General features: G+C 43.7%; 1 protein-coding gene across 6 annotated transcripts in view; it reads left to right on the forward strand.

Moving 5' to 3' along the window:
• The window catches only part of St3gal5 (ST3 beta-galactoside alpha-2,3-sialyltransferase 5), a 72,812-nt gene that overhangs the window by 38,828 nt on the left and 20,488 nt on the right, over positions 1-13,496 (forward strand). For 5 of the 6 annotated variants that reach the window (XM_059257969.1, XM_059257971.1, XM_059257973.1 and 2 more), the window contains exons 2-3: positions 8,887-9,010; positions 11,980-12,091. In XM_059257969.1, coding sequence (XP_059113952.1) covers positions 8,887-9,010; positions 11,980-12,091 — 236 coding nt within the window. Of the gene's footprint in view, positions 1-7,739; positions 8,024-8,886; positions 9,011-11,979; positions 12,092-13,496 lie in introns of those variants that run through there. The other variant, XM_059257972.1, reaches the window with a different exon arrangement.

Genomic DNA, 13,496 nt, shown 5'->3' on the forward strand with positions numbered 1-13,496 from the left:
CAAATAAGATATGAATAATAACAGATTATAGCAATATGGTATTAATATCAATAATAATTTACTTGTGCATCATTGATTAAGGAAGTTTCACTTTTAGACGTTCTCTTTTCCATCTGATTGGAAGTATAGACAGTGATGTTGGGTAATATCACGGCTCCCTCCTGTTCTAGCCGCCTTTTGTGGTACATATAACATAGTTGGCCTTCAATAAGTTTTGGCTACATTTTCTTTCTTTCTTTCTTTCTTCCTTTCTTTTCCTTTTTGGTTTTTCAAGACAGGTTTTCTCTGTGTAGCTTTGGAGCCTGTCCTGGATCTCGCTATATAGCCCAGGCTGGCCTCGAACTCACAGAGATCCACCTGCCTCCGCCTCCCGATTGCTGAGATTAAAGGCGTGCGCCACCACCGCCCAGCTACATTTTCTTTAAGGTAAAATATTCTACAGATGGATAGAAGCTTCCCCCTTACTTTTTTTTTTTAAAGATTTTTTTTTTATATCCCCCACCTTCCTCCCTCTGCCTCTGTCCCCTCCCTCTACCTCCCTCTCTCCCTTCCGTGAGTGTGTGTGTGAGTGTGAGTGTGTGTGTGTGTGTGTGTGTGGTGTGCACACTTGCATGCAGGTGCCTGAGGTCAGAAGAAGGTGTCATAACTTCCTGGAGCTGAAGTTAGAGGCAGTTATGAGCCATCAGACATGAGTGCTGGGAACCCCACTAGAGTCCTCCACAAGAGCAGCCTATGCTCTTCATCACGTCTCCACCAGGCTCTACTAAGAATGATTTCCTTATCAGATATTTCCTTATCAGATTTCCTTATCAGATGTATAGGCTTGTAAAAATCCGTTCCACTCTTCATAGATGGGCAGAAAAATACCTTCAAAGATAAGCCTCTTTTATGTGAAGTAGTTAGTGAAGCCATAAAGTAGGGCTGTGGCTCAGTAGCCTGAGTAAAGATAGGGTCAAACAGATGTGCCCCGGGGAGCCACGCACTTAGGAGAAGAAGAGAACCAGGAGAGACAATAGGCTAGTCCTGGCGAAACTCTATTTAGGTGAGGGAGACAAGAGGCAAGTTATATTTAAGTCTGACTATGTCACACAGCACTAAAGCCAGAGGACAGTTTTATAGGAAGATGTAGATCAGCAGTTCCTGCAGGTAGGGTGTGAGTGTAATCCCCTGTAACGTAAGCTAATTGAACTGACTACTAGCAGTGGAATTGCTCTTGCCGTAATTACACGCTTCTGTTATTACAATAAAATACTCTGATAAAAGCAACTAAGGAGAGAAAGTTTATTTGTATTCACTTATTCATTAGGGGTTTTGTATCAATATATAGCTTGTTTTTTATTTTATAGAAGTCACAGTGAAGAGACTTTGTATTTTTTTCGCTTCCTTCCTTCTCTCCCTCCCTCCCTCTCTCCCTCCGTCCTTCCTTTTCTTTCTTTTTCATTCTTTCTCTTTCTCTCTTTCTCTCTCTTTCTTTCTTTCCTTCCTTCCTTCCTTCTTTCTTTTTTTCAAAACAGGGTTTCTCAGTGTAGCCTTGGCTGTCCTGGATCTCGCTCTGTAGACCAGGCTGGCTTCAAACTCACAGAGAACTGCCTGCCTCTGCCTCCTGAGTGCTAGGATTAAAGGCGTGCGCCACCACTGCCAGGTGACTCTGTATTTCTTTGTATTTGTATCACGCCAACACATGGAGGTCACCGGTCACCTTTTGGGTGTCAGTCCTTCCTTCCACCATGTGAGTCCTAGAGACTGAACTAGGTCATCGGTCTTGACAAGAGTGATACCCACTGAACCGTCTCACCGACGCAGAAAGGAGTTATTTCAGCCCACAGTTCCAGGTTCCTATCTGTCATTTCGGGGCAGTCCCAAAGGCTGGAGCTCAGGACTGTTGACCACATAGTCAAGCAGAAGAAAGCAAACCCATGTATCCTGTGCTCACCCAACATCCTCCACTTGTTCAGTTCAGGATCCCTTGCCTAGAGAATGGTGCCATACCATAGGTTGGTCTTCCCATCGTAATTAACATAACCAAGATAATCCCCGTATGCTGTGAATGTGTTGCTCTGATTGATTGATAAATAAAATGCTGATTGGCCAGTCACCAGGCAGGCAGTATAGGTGGGATAAGCAGAGAGGAGAATTCTGGGAAGTGGAAGGCTGAGTCAGGAGACATTGCCAGCCGTTGCTGCCATGAGAAGTAAGATGTAAAGGTACTGGTAAGTCACGTGGCAAGGTATAGATTTATAGAAATGGGTTAATTTAAGATAGAAGAACTAGATAGCAAGAAGCCTGCCACGGCCATATGGTTTATAAGTAATATAAGTTTCTCTGTGTTTGCTTGGATCTGAGCAGCTGCGGGCTGAGTGGGACTGGAGAAAACTCCAACTACACCTGTAGACATGCCCACAGGCCAGTGTGATCTAAACTGTCTCTTATCTTATCAGCTTGGCATGAAAAACATACACCCTTAAGCCATAACCCTCTACCTCCTGTCCACAATCTCATAAACTACAGTCCAACTTGAACACCTCCCATGTCTTTAAAAATTCCAACCCTTTTAAGAAATACAAAGTCACCTGGTAGGAGTGGCACACACATATAATCCCAGCACTTGGGTGGCAGAGGCAAGTAGATCTCTGTGAGTTCAAAGCCAGCCTGGTCTACCAGGACAGCCAAGGCTACACAGAGAAACTCTGTTTTGAAAAAAAAAAAAAAAAAAAAAAAAGGAAAAAAAATACAAAGTCTCTTCACTGTGACTTATGTAAAATAAAAAAAACAAGCTATATATTGGTACAAAATAAACCTTTCCATTTCAAAATGAAAGAATGGCATGAAACAGTCCCACCAAAACAAAATCAAAACCCAGCGGGGTAGGCATCACCCCGCAGCTCTGCGTCCAACATCTAAGCCCATAATGAAATCTGCCAGGCTCCAATGGACTTGGATATACCCACCCCGCCAGCCCTTCTACCTCAGCACAGATTCTTCCTGAGGCTGGCTATACTCCATGCCTGCAGCTCTTCTTGACTGGTGACCACAGTCCTGACACCGTCAATATCCTGGGGTTTCCATGGAAACTGAGGCTTCATCTTCACAGCTTCACACAATGACGTTTCATGGCCTCTGTAGACACTCACCAGACCCTGCCCTGTAGTGCCTAGCCTCAGTTGCTTTCCACGACTCCCTCAGTCTTGGGTTTTTTAGGCTTTCAACACCAGTACTGTATGGAGGATGGTATGACACTGTCAAGTTTAATGCCAGCTTAAGGTGTAGTCAGGCCTTCATTGGGCTGTAGATGTATCAGCTTCATGTGTTGACCCTGAGGAAACACTTCAGTGCTGCTCAGCAGCAGCCAGAATTCACCATTCTGCCTCGAAAGTTCAGCCAAAGCAGACCATTATCTTTAAATTTAACTTCTCTCGGATTCTCAGGACATGGGGTAAGTAAAGCCAGATTCTTGGCCAAAATATTACACAAATGGCCACTGTCTCTGTTCCCGATGAGTCCTTTCCTTCCGCGAGCTCATGAGCCAGGCCTCCGCTGTCTGTGTGTCCATCGGTGTGTGTCTTCCAAGCTCCCCCTAGAACAGCCCATGGCGCTGCCCCCAGCGTGGGCCCTCCGCCTCTGCTCACTAGGCTGACCACAGTTGTGTTGGAAAACTTGCCAGGGTCTTGGCTATTGTGACTTCTCATTTAAGGCTTCGGTATTATCTTCAGCAAAGGTTTCCTAATAAGGTCTTTGGCACTGTTTTTTGAATGTACTTCAAGTAGAACAATACACTATGGTATTAAATATTTTCAGTGTAGACTATCTGCTGAGTTAGAACTGGACTTGAGGGAGAGGTTATTTATAATAGCAGGGAAAAGAAAAAGAAAAAATGAAATAACTTGAGTGTCAGTTTACTTATATTCATCTAAGATAAGAAGCCACATGTTTTCACTCAGGTCCTCTGGAAGAGCAGCCAGCGCTCTTAACCACTTCGCCCTCTCTCCAGCCTCCAGCCATATATTCTTAAGTCGGTCTGCTAGATTGAGTAGACCTTGGGTAAGGAGAGGCAATCTCTGAATTCTTTGCCATACCGCTTAGGTCATAATCCTGCTGCATCATTAGATAGGAGCATCCCAGTTTCTGGTGTTTAGTGTTTGGTGCTCATAGCTGTGGCCCTAACTCTTTAGCCTTTTACTTATTTATTTGTTAAGGTCACATATTAATAATATAAAACATTTTGTAAATTTAAAATGTCTCATAGCCTTATAAACTTATATGTTTTAAAAGTTGTTCATTTTTTTAAAAATCCAGTTTTAGCCGGATGTGATGGTGCAGGCCTTTAATCTCAGCACTCAGGAGGCAGAGCAGGAGGATCTCCATGAGTTCAAGTCCAGCCTGGTCTACAAAGCGAGTTCCAGGAAAGCCAGGGCTGTTACACAAAGAAATCATGTCTTGGAAAAAAAACAAGACAAACAAATCCAGTTTTTTAATTTAAATTTAAAACTACAAAATTTCCTCTTAAAGAAGTTTAAGACTTTCAACTGTGGGCCCCTGCATTATTTTTTTTAAAAAGTACCTTTTTTCCTTCAAGAGGGCAGAAGCAGGGCACAACCACAGTCTGGGCAGGGCGAAACCAAGCTCCGACAGTGCAGACAGCTCCATGCTCCACATCTGGGCTTCACCCACAATCCTCTGGGCTTCTCCAAGGGGCTTGGGTCACCACTCTGGCCCCAGCTTCAGCAGCATACAAAGCATGCCTTTTCAGTCCCAGCCGGCTCCATTTATAGCAGGTGCTGTTTGTGGTGGCTCTCATGGCACTGGCATCTCCAGAACTTCTAGGCCCTTCCCTGGGCTCTCCTTAGGAACTCCAGCCCTGCCACACAGTGGTAAGCATCAGCTGTTCTCCATCCCTTCATATCTTTAAACCAGTACCCCCCCCACCCCCGGGTGACTCTTACATTACAGAGTTTGGCCGCCAGCACCAGGTATGTTGATGTGTGTGAATGTAGGAAGGTGCAGCTTTAATGCCTTTTTTTTTTTTTTTTATAAATAAATCTTTTTTTTTAAAGATTTATTTATTTATTCTGTTTACAGTATTCTATTTGCATGTATGCCTGCATGCCAGAAGAGGGTGCCAGGTCTCATTACAGATGGTTGTAAGCCACCATGTGGTTGCTGGGAATCGAACTCAGGACCTCTGGAAGACTGTCAGTGCTCTTAACCCCTGAGCCATCTCTCCAGCCCTTTAATGCCTTTTTAAAGAAGCATTGTTTTAAAGTCCTACCTTTCATAAACCTTGTTTTTATAGCTTTGTTTTCAGGACAGGAATTTTTATACAAAAATCCATTCTAATCCAAAATACCTTGGAGACCTGTTGCCTCCTTGGTTGGTTTATGCCATGTGGTCATCTTTAATCAAGATGGCAGTGAAGTCACATGACATCCATCCTCTCCATCCCTAGCAAAGGTGGCTGCCAGCCCCATGGCTGCCTACTTCCTGATGGGGACAGCAGCTAAGATGGTGGCAAACCACACGTTGCTTATGTCCCAAGCCACATGGTCCTTTAAGAGCACCTATGCGTAGATTTTTAACTATCAACGCTCATTATGAGTTTTAAGTTAACTTTTTTTTTTTTTTTACAGATTTTACAGATTTCTAACCATATGAAATAAACTTATAAACTTGAAGTACAGAAAGTTACAGAAAATAATAGTCTAACTTTTTTGGCTGTTCTGCTTTGCTTTCTTTTCCCTGTCACAGCATGACATAGTCTTGACTCCCCTGACCCTGGACATAGAGACTTTAAAAGCATGCATGCCTGGGTCGGAAAAAGGGAAAGCCATAACCCAATTCCAGAGCCAGCTTTTCAATAAAGTAGAGCAGCATAAAACAACTTTAATATTATCCACCTCAAGAGATGTTTGGTCCCTGCTAAACTGAACCCAGTGACCAGAAAGCTCAGAAATAAATTCTGAGCCCTGGACATAAAAGTGGCCATGGTAGCAGTGGTGACTGGTGGCTGACAGCAGCAGAGACAGAAACACAGGACACAGAAAGCCCACACACTCAAAGAAGAACAGTCAGAAACAAAATATGTAGTGGCCACCATACTTTTCAACTGATTCTGACCCATTTCTCTCTCAGCTCCCTCCATGTTTGCAACAAAACTTATGGACACACCAGAAAACACAGACCCATTGACAGACAAACCTTTCCAACAATGAAACAGACAAAAATTTTTTCATACAGGAGACAGACAGACAAAACTTTCCAGCTAACAAGAACTGGGCAGGCTTCTCTATTTGCCTGATGTCTTACTATTTGCCCTGAAGGGGAGAATATTGGGGTCCCATTGAACCCCCTCCATATCCCAGATCATTGTCTCACAGAACAGAACAGACTATGACTCTCCAGGAGGCCTCCATAGATGCTTGCTGCTTTTCTTAGCATGGCAGTTCACTCAATAGTCCATCAAACCAAAGGCAGCCTTGGAGCCTTGGAATGTTTCAAGGTGTGTGCCTCGTGCAGTGGTCTCAAAGCCAAAGGGTTCCAGAGTGAAGACCTGGCTTTAGAATTTGGATAGGGGCGGTGGTGGCGCACATCTTTAATCCCAGCAAGTGGGAGGCAGAGGCAGGCCGATCTCTGTCAGCAGAGCTAGTTCCAGGACAGCCAAGGCTACACAAAGAAACCCTGTCTTGAAAAACCAAAGCAAATAACAAAAAAACCTTTTCAGAGGGCAGAGGGCTGGAGAGATGGCTCAGAGGTTAAGAGCACTGGCTGCTTTTCCAGAGGTCCTGAGTTTAATTCCCAGCAACCACATGGTGGTTCACAACCATCTATAATGAGATTTGGTGCCCTCTCTGGCATGCAGGCAGAACACTATGTTCATAATAAATAAATAAATAAATAAATAAATAAATAAATAAATAAATAAATAAATAAACACAAATAAATAAATGAATAAACAAACAAATAATAAAAAATAGCATTTGGGGTGGGTAGTCTGAATCTCGCTGGGGCCTCCAGAAAATGTTAATCCCACCAGTTGAGAATAAGACCACTACCACCATTTTTTGAGCAAAATTTGAAGCAAGCTTTTATTAAATACTGGCCAAATTCATGGACTCTGTCCAGGACCATTCTAGGGTTCCCAAAAAATGGAGATGAGTCACATTTTGTAGAGACTTATAAAGACAGAACCCATAAGGCTACATATTTCCCACTGGGTCCAATCAGGGGCAAGTATATCCTGATTTTCTTCCTGCCTACCACTTATGTGTGATCAAGCATGTCCGGTTCTGTTGGATCAACCCAACTTGTTTAGAGGAGTAAAAACCTGTGGCTTCTTATCTTATATGAATAACAGCCCCCAGCAATTCAAGAAGTCTCTGTCCTTAGGCAAGTGGGCTTACATATTAGAAGCTTTTTTGTTTGTTTGTTTTATGGATCTCTTGGGCACAGTAATCAAAACATCAAACACAACGTTATCTCTCACAGGTGCCCTCCTTTTGTGTTGTCCAGTGTACTAGGTATCTTCCTGTGTGGTCGAAAGTGGCTCATTATGTTTCTGCATGATTCTCATCATGTTTCAGTCCGATGGAAAGAGCAAAAAGCAGAAGGGACTGTGCTAAGGGGTACACCCTGGGAATTGCAAGTAGGAATTCTGCTCATATCTCATTGGCTAACACAGAGCATCACTAAATCCAAGGGAATCTGGGAAATGTAGTCTCTGTCCTAGCAGGCCATGTTTCCAACTGAAAATCCAGAGTTCTGTTGGGGAGGCGGGGTGTACTGGCCGGGGTGGAGAGTAGAACAACCTCTGCCGTATTTCTCCTTGTGATAATACTTATGCAAAGGGATGGGAAAAAAGAAACATAAAGGAAATGTTTCTTTTTAAATTGCCATACTTTCCTTTTCTTTGTTTCTCTTAATGTGACACTTGTGTTTTTAGTGTAACTGAAAACATTTTCTTGATTTTAAAACCATAAAACATCACAGACAAGTCATAGAGTGAGCCCCACATACCTGTCCCCAACTCCAGGTTAGTATGGTCTCGGCCATTTTCCCTATGGTCTTCATTTTCCCTCTTCCTGTTTTATTGTTTTGTAAAGTAGCTCTCTCATTTACTGTGTCATCTCTAAACATTTCTGTATAGATGGCTTAAAGGAAGGCCTTCTGAAGAATTACATTTTTAATCTTTGTGTGTGTGTGTCCCTCTTTTGGTCAACAGTGTAGAATTAGGAGAAAATATCAGTGAGATCCATGGCTGATATTAGAGAAAAACACTTGGTATCACACACAGACAGACAGACAGACAGACAGACACACACACACACACACACACACACACACACACACACGAGTGCGCGTCACAGTGCACATGCAGAGGGCAGAAGACAACTTTCAGATGTTGATTCTCTCCTTCTACAAAGTGGGACCCAGGGATCCAAATCAGGTCATCAGACTTGCCATGATCTACTTAGCCATCTTGCCAGACCCTTACCCCAAATTAAAATTTTGAATTTTGGAATAGTAGTAGGTTCATATGTGACAATCTATAGATTCTCTGTCCCTTTATCACCCCCCTCCCCATGGCATCTTGCAAAACAATAGTGCTGTGTCTCAACAAGCATGTCAGCAAGGATACATCAAGACCCAGAATTTCCATCGCTTCAGGGCCTTTCATGGTGCCACGCCCCACACTCCTTTTAATTTTTTCTTCCTGAAACAGTGGAACCCTTTAACATCAGCTGAGCGTAACTCCCTCTTGTTTCTTTCAAGTTGTACCAGGAATCCATCCCTTTTATCACCACACAGCACTCCAAGCGTGGCTGTATCACTTTAAAGTTTCTTCATGTATAATCCACCTGACGCTTCTCTCTTTCTTCCCCTCTCTCCTCCCAGCAATGCCAAGTGAGTTCACCTCTGTAAAGCTGAGAAGCGATTGCTCAAGGACCTCCCTGCAATGGTACACCCGAACCCAGAACAAGATGAGAAGACCCAGCTTGTTACTAAAAGACATTCTCAAGTAAGCATAGCCTCCAGGTCCTGTTCCTCTCCGGGCCAACAAGCATAAGGTTAGGAGACGTGTTCAGTGAGGTTCGTACCTGTTATTAGAGGAAGACACTGGTCCAAGGAGCGGGTCAAACCAGAGCTGAGTAAAGACTCGGTATACAGATGAGTGGGTTTATGCACTGCTTGCGTGTGATGGATGGGTTTGACGGGAGCCCCATTCCTAGCAGCTAATCAGTGTCTGAGCTTGGACGCCTGAGAGCAGCTTGAATGCCTCTTCTTCATGTCTCTGCTTAGCAAAAGAGGCGTTCTTAGCTATCGTGAGCTAATGTAAATATGATAAATTGAAGTACCCTGAAGACGAAGTACCACTAAATACAGAACATTAGAGAAGACGGCAGGTGTTTAAGCCAGGGGACCTCAGATCCCACCGGGGAGGATTAGCAAAGGAAGACTTGATGGGTTTCTTGGTACCAGCCAAACCAAGGTGACATCTTCCTTCCTTCCTTCTTCAAATTAAATGACAGTGTGTGTGTGTGTGTGTGTGTGTGTGTGTGTGTAGACAGGACAGGAGAACTGGGGGAGATACTTCAGTCATTCAAGTACTGAGGACCTAGGTTCTGTCCCCAGAACCCACACTAAAGAAGCCAAGCAAGGTGGCATGTGCTTATAATCTCAGAGCTGGGGAAGTCTTAGAGATGGTTGGATCCCTGTTGCTCACTAGCCAGCCAACCTAGGCTGCTTGGAAAGTTCTAGGTCAACAAGAGATCCTGTCTCAAAAACAGGGATAGAAGGAAGGAAGTGTCTCAGAGGGTAAAGGTACCAGTAAAAAGCCTGATGATCTGAGTTTAATTCCCTGGGACCTACATAGTGGAAGGAGAGAGCCAGTTCCAACATACAGTCCTTTGGCTTCCACACAAGCTACATATGCCTACACACATATCTTACACATATCTCACACGCACGCGCGCGCGCACACACACACACACACACACACACACACACAGAGTGGGGGGGATATTACGTGCATGCCATATCATCACTAGGATTTAGAGAGAGGAGTCAATCATACTGAGTTCACGAGATTAATGGGAGAGGTATCAAGGGGCCCAGTGAAGTGCCTTCTCCCTCTTCTCCATGTCTGCCTTCTGCTCTGGGGAACTGATGTTACCTGCATCTTGTACAAGTCGCATTTTTTGTATGGAGATTTGCTCTCCCGAGCTCAGCCAAGCCATTTTCATAGACAGTACCAGATCCTAACCGTGTGCTCAATCTCAGGAAAGATTAAGATGTGGTTCAGGTTTCCATGAGCAGCATGTTGAAGGGAGAACTCCGGAAGTCTGACACACTCCCAGCACCCCCTCCTTGCATTCTCATCCTCAGATCAGTTTCCTCAGCATTTTGCATCTGTTATAGCCAGTGCAGTTTGCTAGGGGCTTTATTTTAAAAACTGCCTCTGCCTTAAGAAAATGTTACTTTTCTCAAAAGATTATTCCTTAACTTTGTTTTTATAAGCCATAGAGAGTTGGAGGGATGTCTCCTGAGTACTTTGTGCACTTTGAGTGGACCTGGGTTTGTTTTCTGTTGCCCATATCGTGGCTCATAACCTCCTGTAACCCCAGTTCCAGGAGCTCTGATGCCTTCACCTGGCCTCCTTGGGGACCAGGCACACATGTGGTGAATATATATATATATATATATATATCCGGGCAAATACTCATACACATAGGTAGAAGTAAATAACTCCTAAGAATGTAGATTGTTTAAAGCAATGGCTCTTAAGTTGTGGCTTAGACATTCTAACTTTTCATTTACCATTGTTACTACTGGGGACTTATTAAAACTGAGATCTTGGCTGGGCATGGTGGGTACACACCTTTAATCCCAGCACTGGGAAGGCAGGGGCAGGAGGATCTTTGTGAACTCGAGCTTAGCCTGGTCTAACCTAGCAAGCTGCGAGACAGCCAGGACAGTGAGAGACCCTGTCTCAAAACCAAAGAACACCAAGATTTCCAGAACCAAAACTAGACACACTCTTTCCTCCAGGGACTGTGCGTCTGTCCATCCGTGTGTGCGTGTGTGATGATTAACTAGTGTGAATTTATGAGAGCTATAGAGGTAGCTCTTTGATGTGCATAAGGGTAACTGTTAGTGCCTTCTAGTTACTCATTTCTTGGTGGAGTTCTCTAGAAATACAAGTAGATGTATTGTTTGATTTTTTTTAAATGTTTTACCTGCTAGTGTGTCTGTGTACCGTGTGTGTCTAAGGCCAGAGGCCAGGAGAGGATCCCTAGTACTGGAGCTACAGGTGGTTGTTAGCCACCGTGTGAGACGGTGTCTTTTTTTAGAACGTTGAGAACTTCATCTACAGCTTTTCCACCTCCCGCTGCACCTAGATTGTTCCTTTTTTAAAGGCCTGACAGTATTTAAAGAATCAGGAAAACAAACCATAGAAGCAAGGATTCTGTAGTTCAGTAGTTCAGCTCTGTTATTGCTCTGTTCAGTTCCATCATCAACATTGTAATTTGGATTTTATTATTTGGATTTTCTGCCCTTGCAAAAAAAAAGTTAGGGGTGAGAGAGGACTCTATATTTGCTTATAACAAGACAGTCATAAATGACTAATTTATCTCATCATGAAATGACACCTTCCTTTTACTCTGTGGTGACCTTTTATCAGTGGTTCTCAACCTTCCTAATGCTGCGACGCTTTAATACAGTTCCTCATGTGGTGACCCCCAACCATAGCATCATTTTCATTACTACTTCATCACTGTAATTTTGCTGCTGTTATGAATCACAATATAAATATCTGATACGCAGGATATCTGCTATGCCACGCCTGTGAAGGGGCCGTTCAACCCCGTGGTTAAGAACCACTGCCTTAGACTGTACTTTTATTCCATCTGAATTAGGATTGCACTTAGTTTAGGTTTTTCTCTGGGTATCACAGACTGCGTTACTATACCTGATTCCCCCACCTAGGTGTACATTGGTTGTGTTTGGAGTGTGGCTCCTGTACATCCTCAAGTTAAATTACACCATTGAAGAATGTGACATGAAAAGAATGCATTATGTGGACCCTGACCGCATAAAGGTGAGCTATTGCATGTGGTTTAAATTCAAACATTTCCAAATACACACTTCAGCTGCAATCCCGTCTCTGCTGTATGACATAGAAATGCTAATGCAAATCGGAACAAGAAGTGTTCTAGTTTCATATCTGTTTCTGTGGTAAAGAATAATCTGACCAAAAGCAACTTGCAGTAGGAAAGCTTTATTTCAGTTTTCAGGTTACAGTCTGTCAATCAAGGCAGGAATTCTAAGATAGACCTACTTGCTATTCCATGCAGAATTACCTTCTAACCAGGGAACGAACTCACAGCCAAGGAGGTGTATCAGAAACCATGGAGGAGCACTGCCTGCTGGCTTGCACAGACTCCTGCTCAGCTAATTTCCTTGTACAGGCCAGGACCACCTGCCCAGGGAATGGTACCGCCCACAGTGGGCTGGGCCCTCCAACATCAATTAACAATCAAGACAGGTCCCCATAGACTTGCTCATAGGCCAGTCTGATTTGGGCAGTCCCTCAGTCAAGACTCCTTTCTCTGGTGACTCTAGACTGCGTCCAGTTGACAGTTAACGCTGACTAGGACAAAGGAAAAAAGCCAGTCTCAGCACTCTGGAAACAAAGACACCCCTATCAAGCCTACCATGTGGCCCTTCCACTCTGCAGTAGTATTCTTCATTTACTAGTCGGCTCTGCTGGACACATGTTGAGGCGCCTACCATGGAGTTCATTTGTCATGATGCTGCCCATCATTCTTCTAAAACAGCTGATGAAAACATTCTGTAGATGTGATGTGTCATTCCTGGGCTTCAGTTATTGTGGGTGTCTCTGCAAACACCCCAGCCGGCAGAGTAATGGTCTGAGCGAGTCACGAAGAAAACCCAGTTCAACACGACTCAGTAGCTGGTGTTGGTTCAAACTTGTGGAGTCTGACACCAGGCAGTTTATTGTAGCCATATTTAAGTACACTATGATCTAAAAAAGGTTTCCTAGTGTAACACAATCCCATGGACCCAAGGAGGCATCAGTACATACAAACTCCTCTCAAAGTCCATGTCACTTCTGCCATGAAGAAGGGTTCTGAAGACAGGTTACATGTGTTATCTTAAGGGCCTGAGGGAGAATCTGTTATGGTATCAGTCATTCAAATAGTGCATAGGTCATCTGGGCTGTTAGCCTCCTGTGGTCCTTGGCCATACAAATAGCGCAGGAATCATCTAAGCTATTAGCACCTCCGTTCTCAGCCTTCAGATTATACGTCTCTTTTGTCAAAGAGATAACATTGCATGTTTAACATTCCTGATTTCCCTAGTGCTTGTCTGTGAACACAAGGACAGGTTTTAGTTTTAAAGATTCTCACATAGTATTTCAGTTTTTCTTTAAATTGTTATCGATTGTTCCACCCAAGGTTCAAGACAGGTGATTTAAGACA

The sequence above is a fragment of the Peromyscus eremicus genome, chromosome 3 (genome assembly GCF_949786415.1).
Source record: "Peromyscus eremicus chromosome 3, PerEre_H2_v1, whole genome shotgun sequence".
NCBI classification, from domain to species: Eukaryota; Metazoa; Chordata; class Mammalia; order Rodentia; family Cricetidae; genus Peromyscus; species Peromyscus eremicus.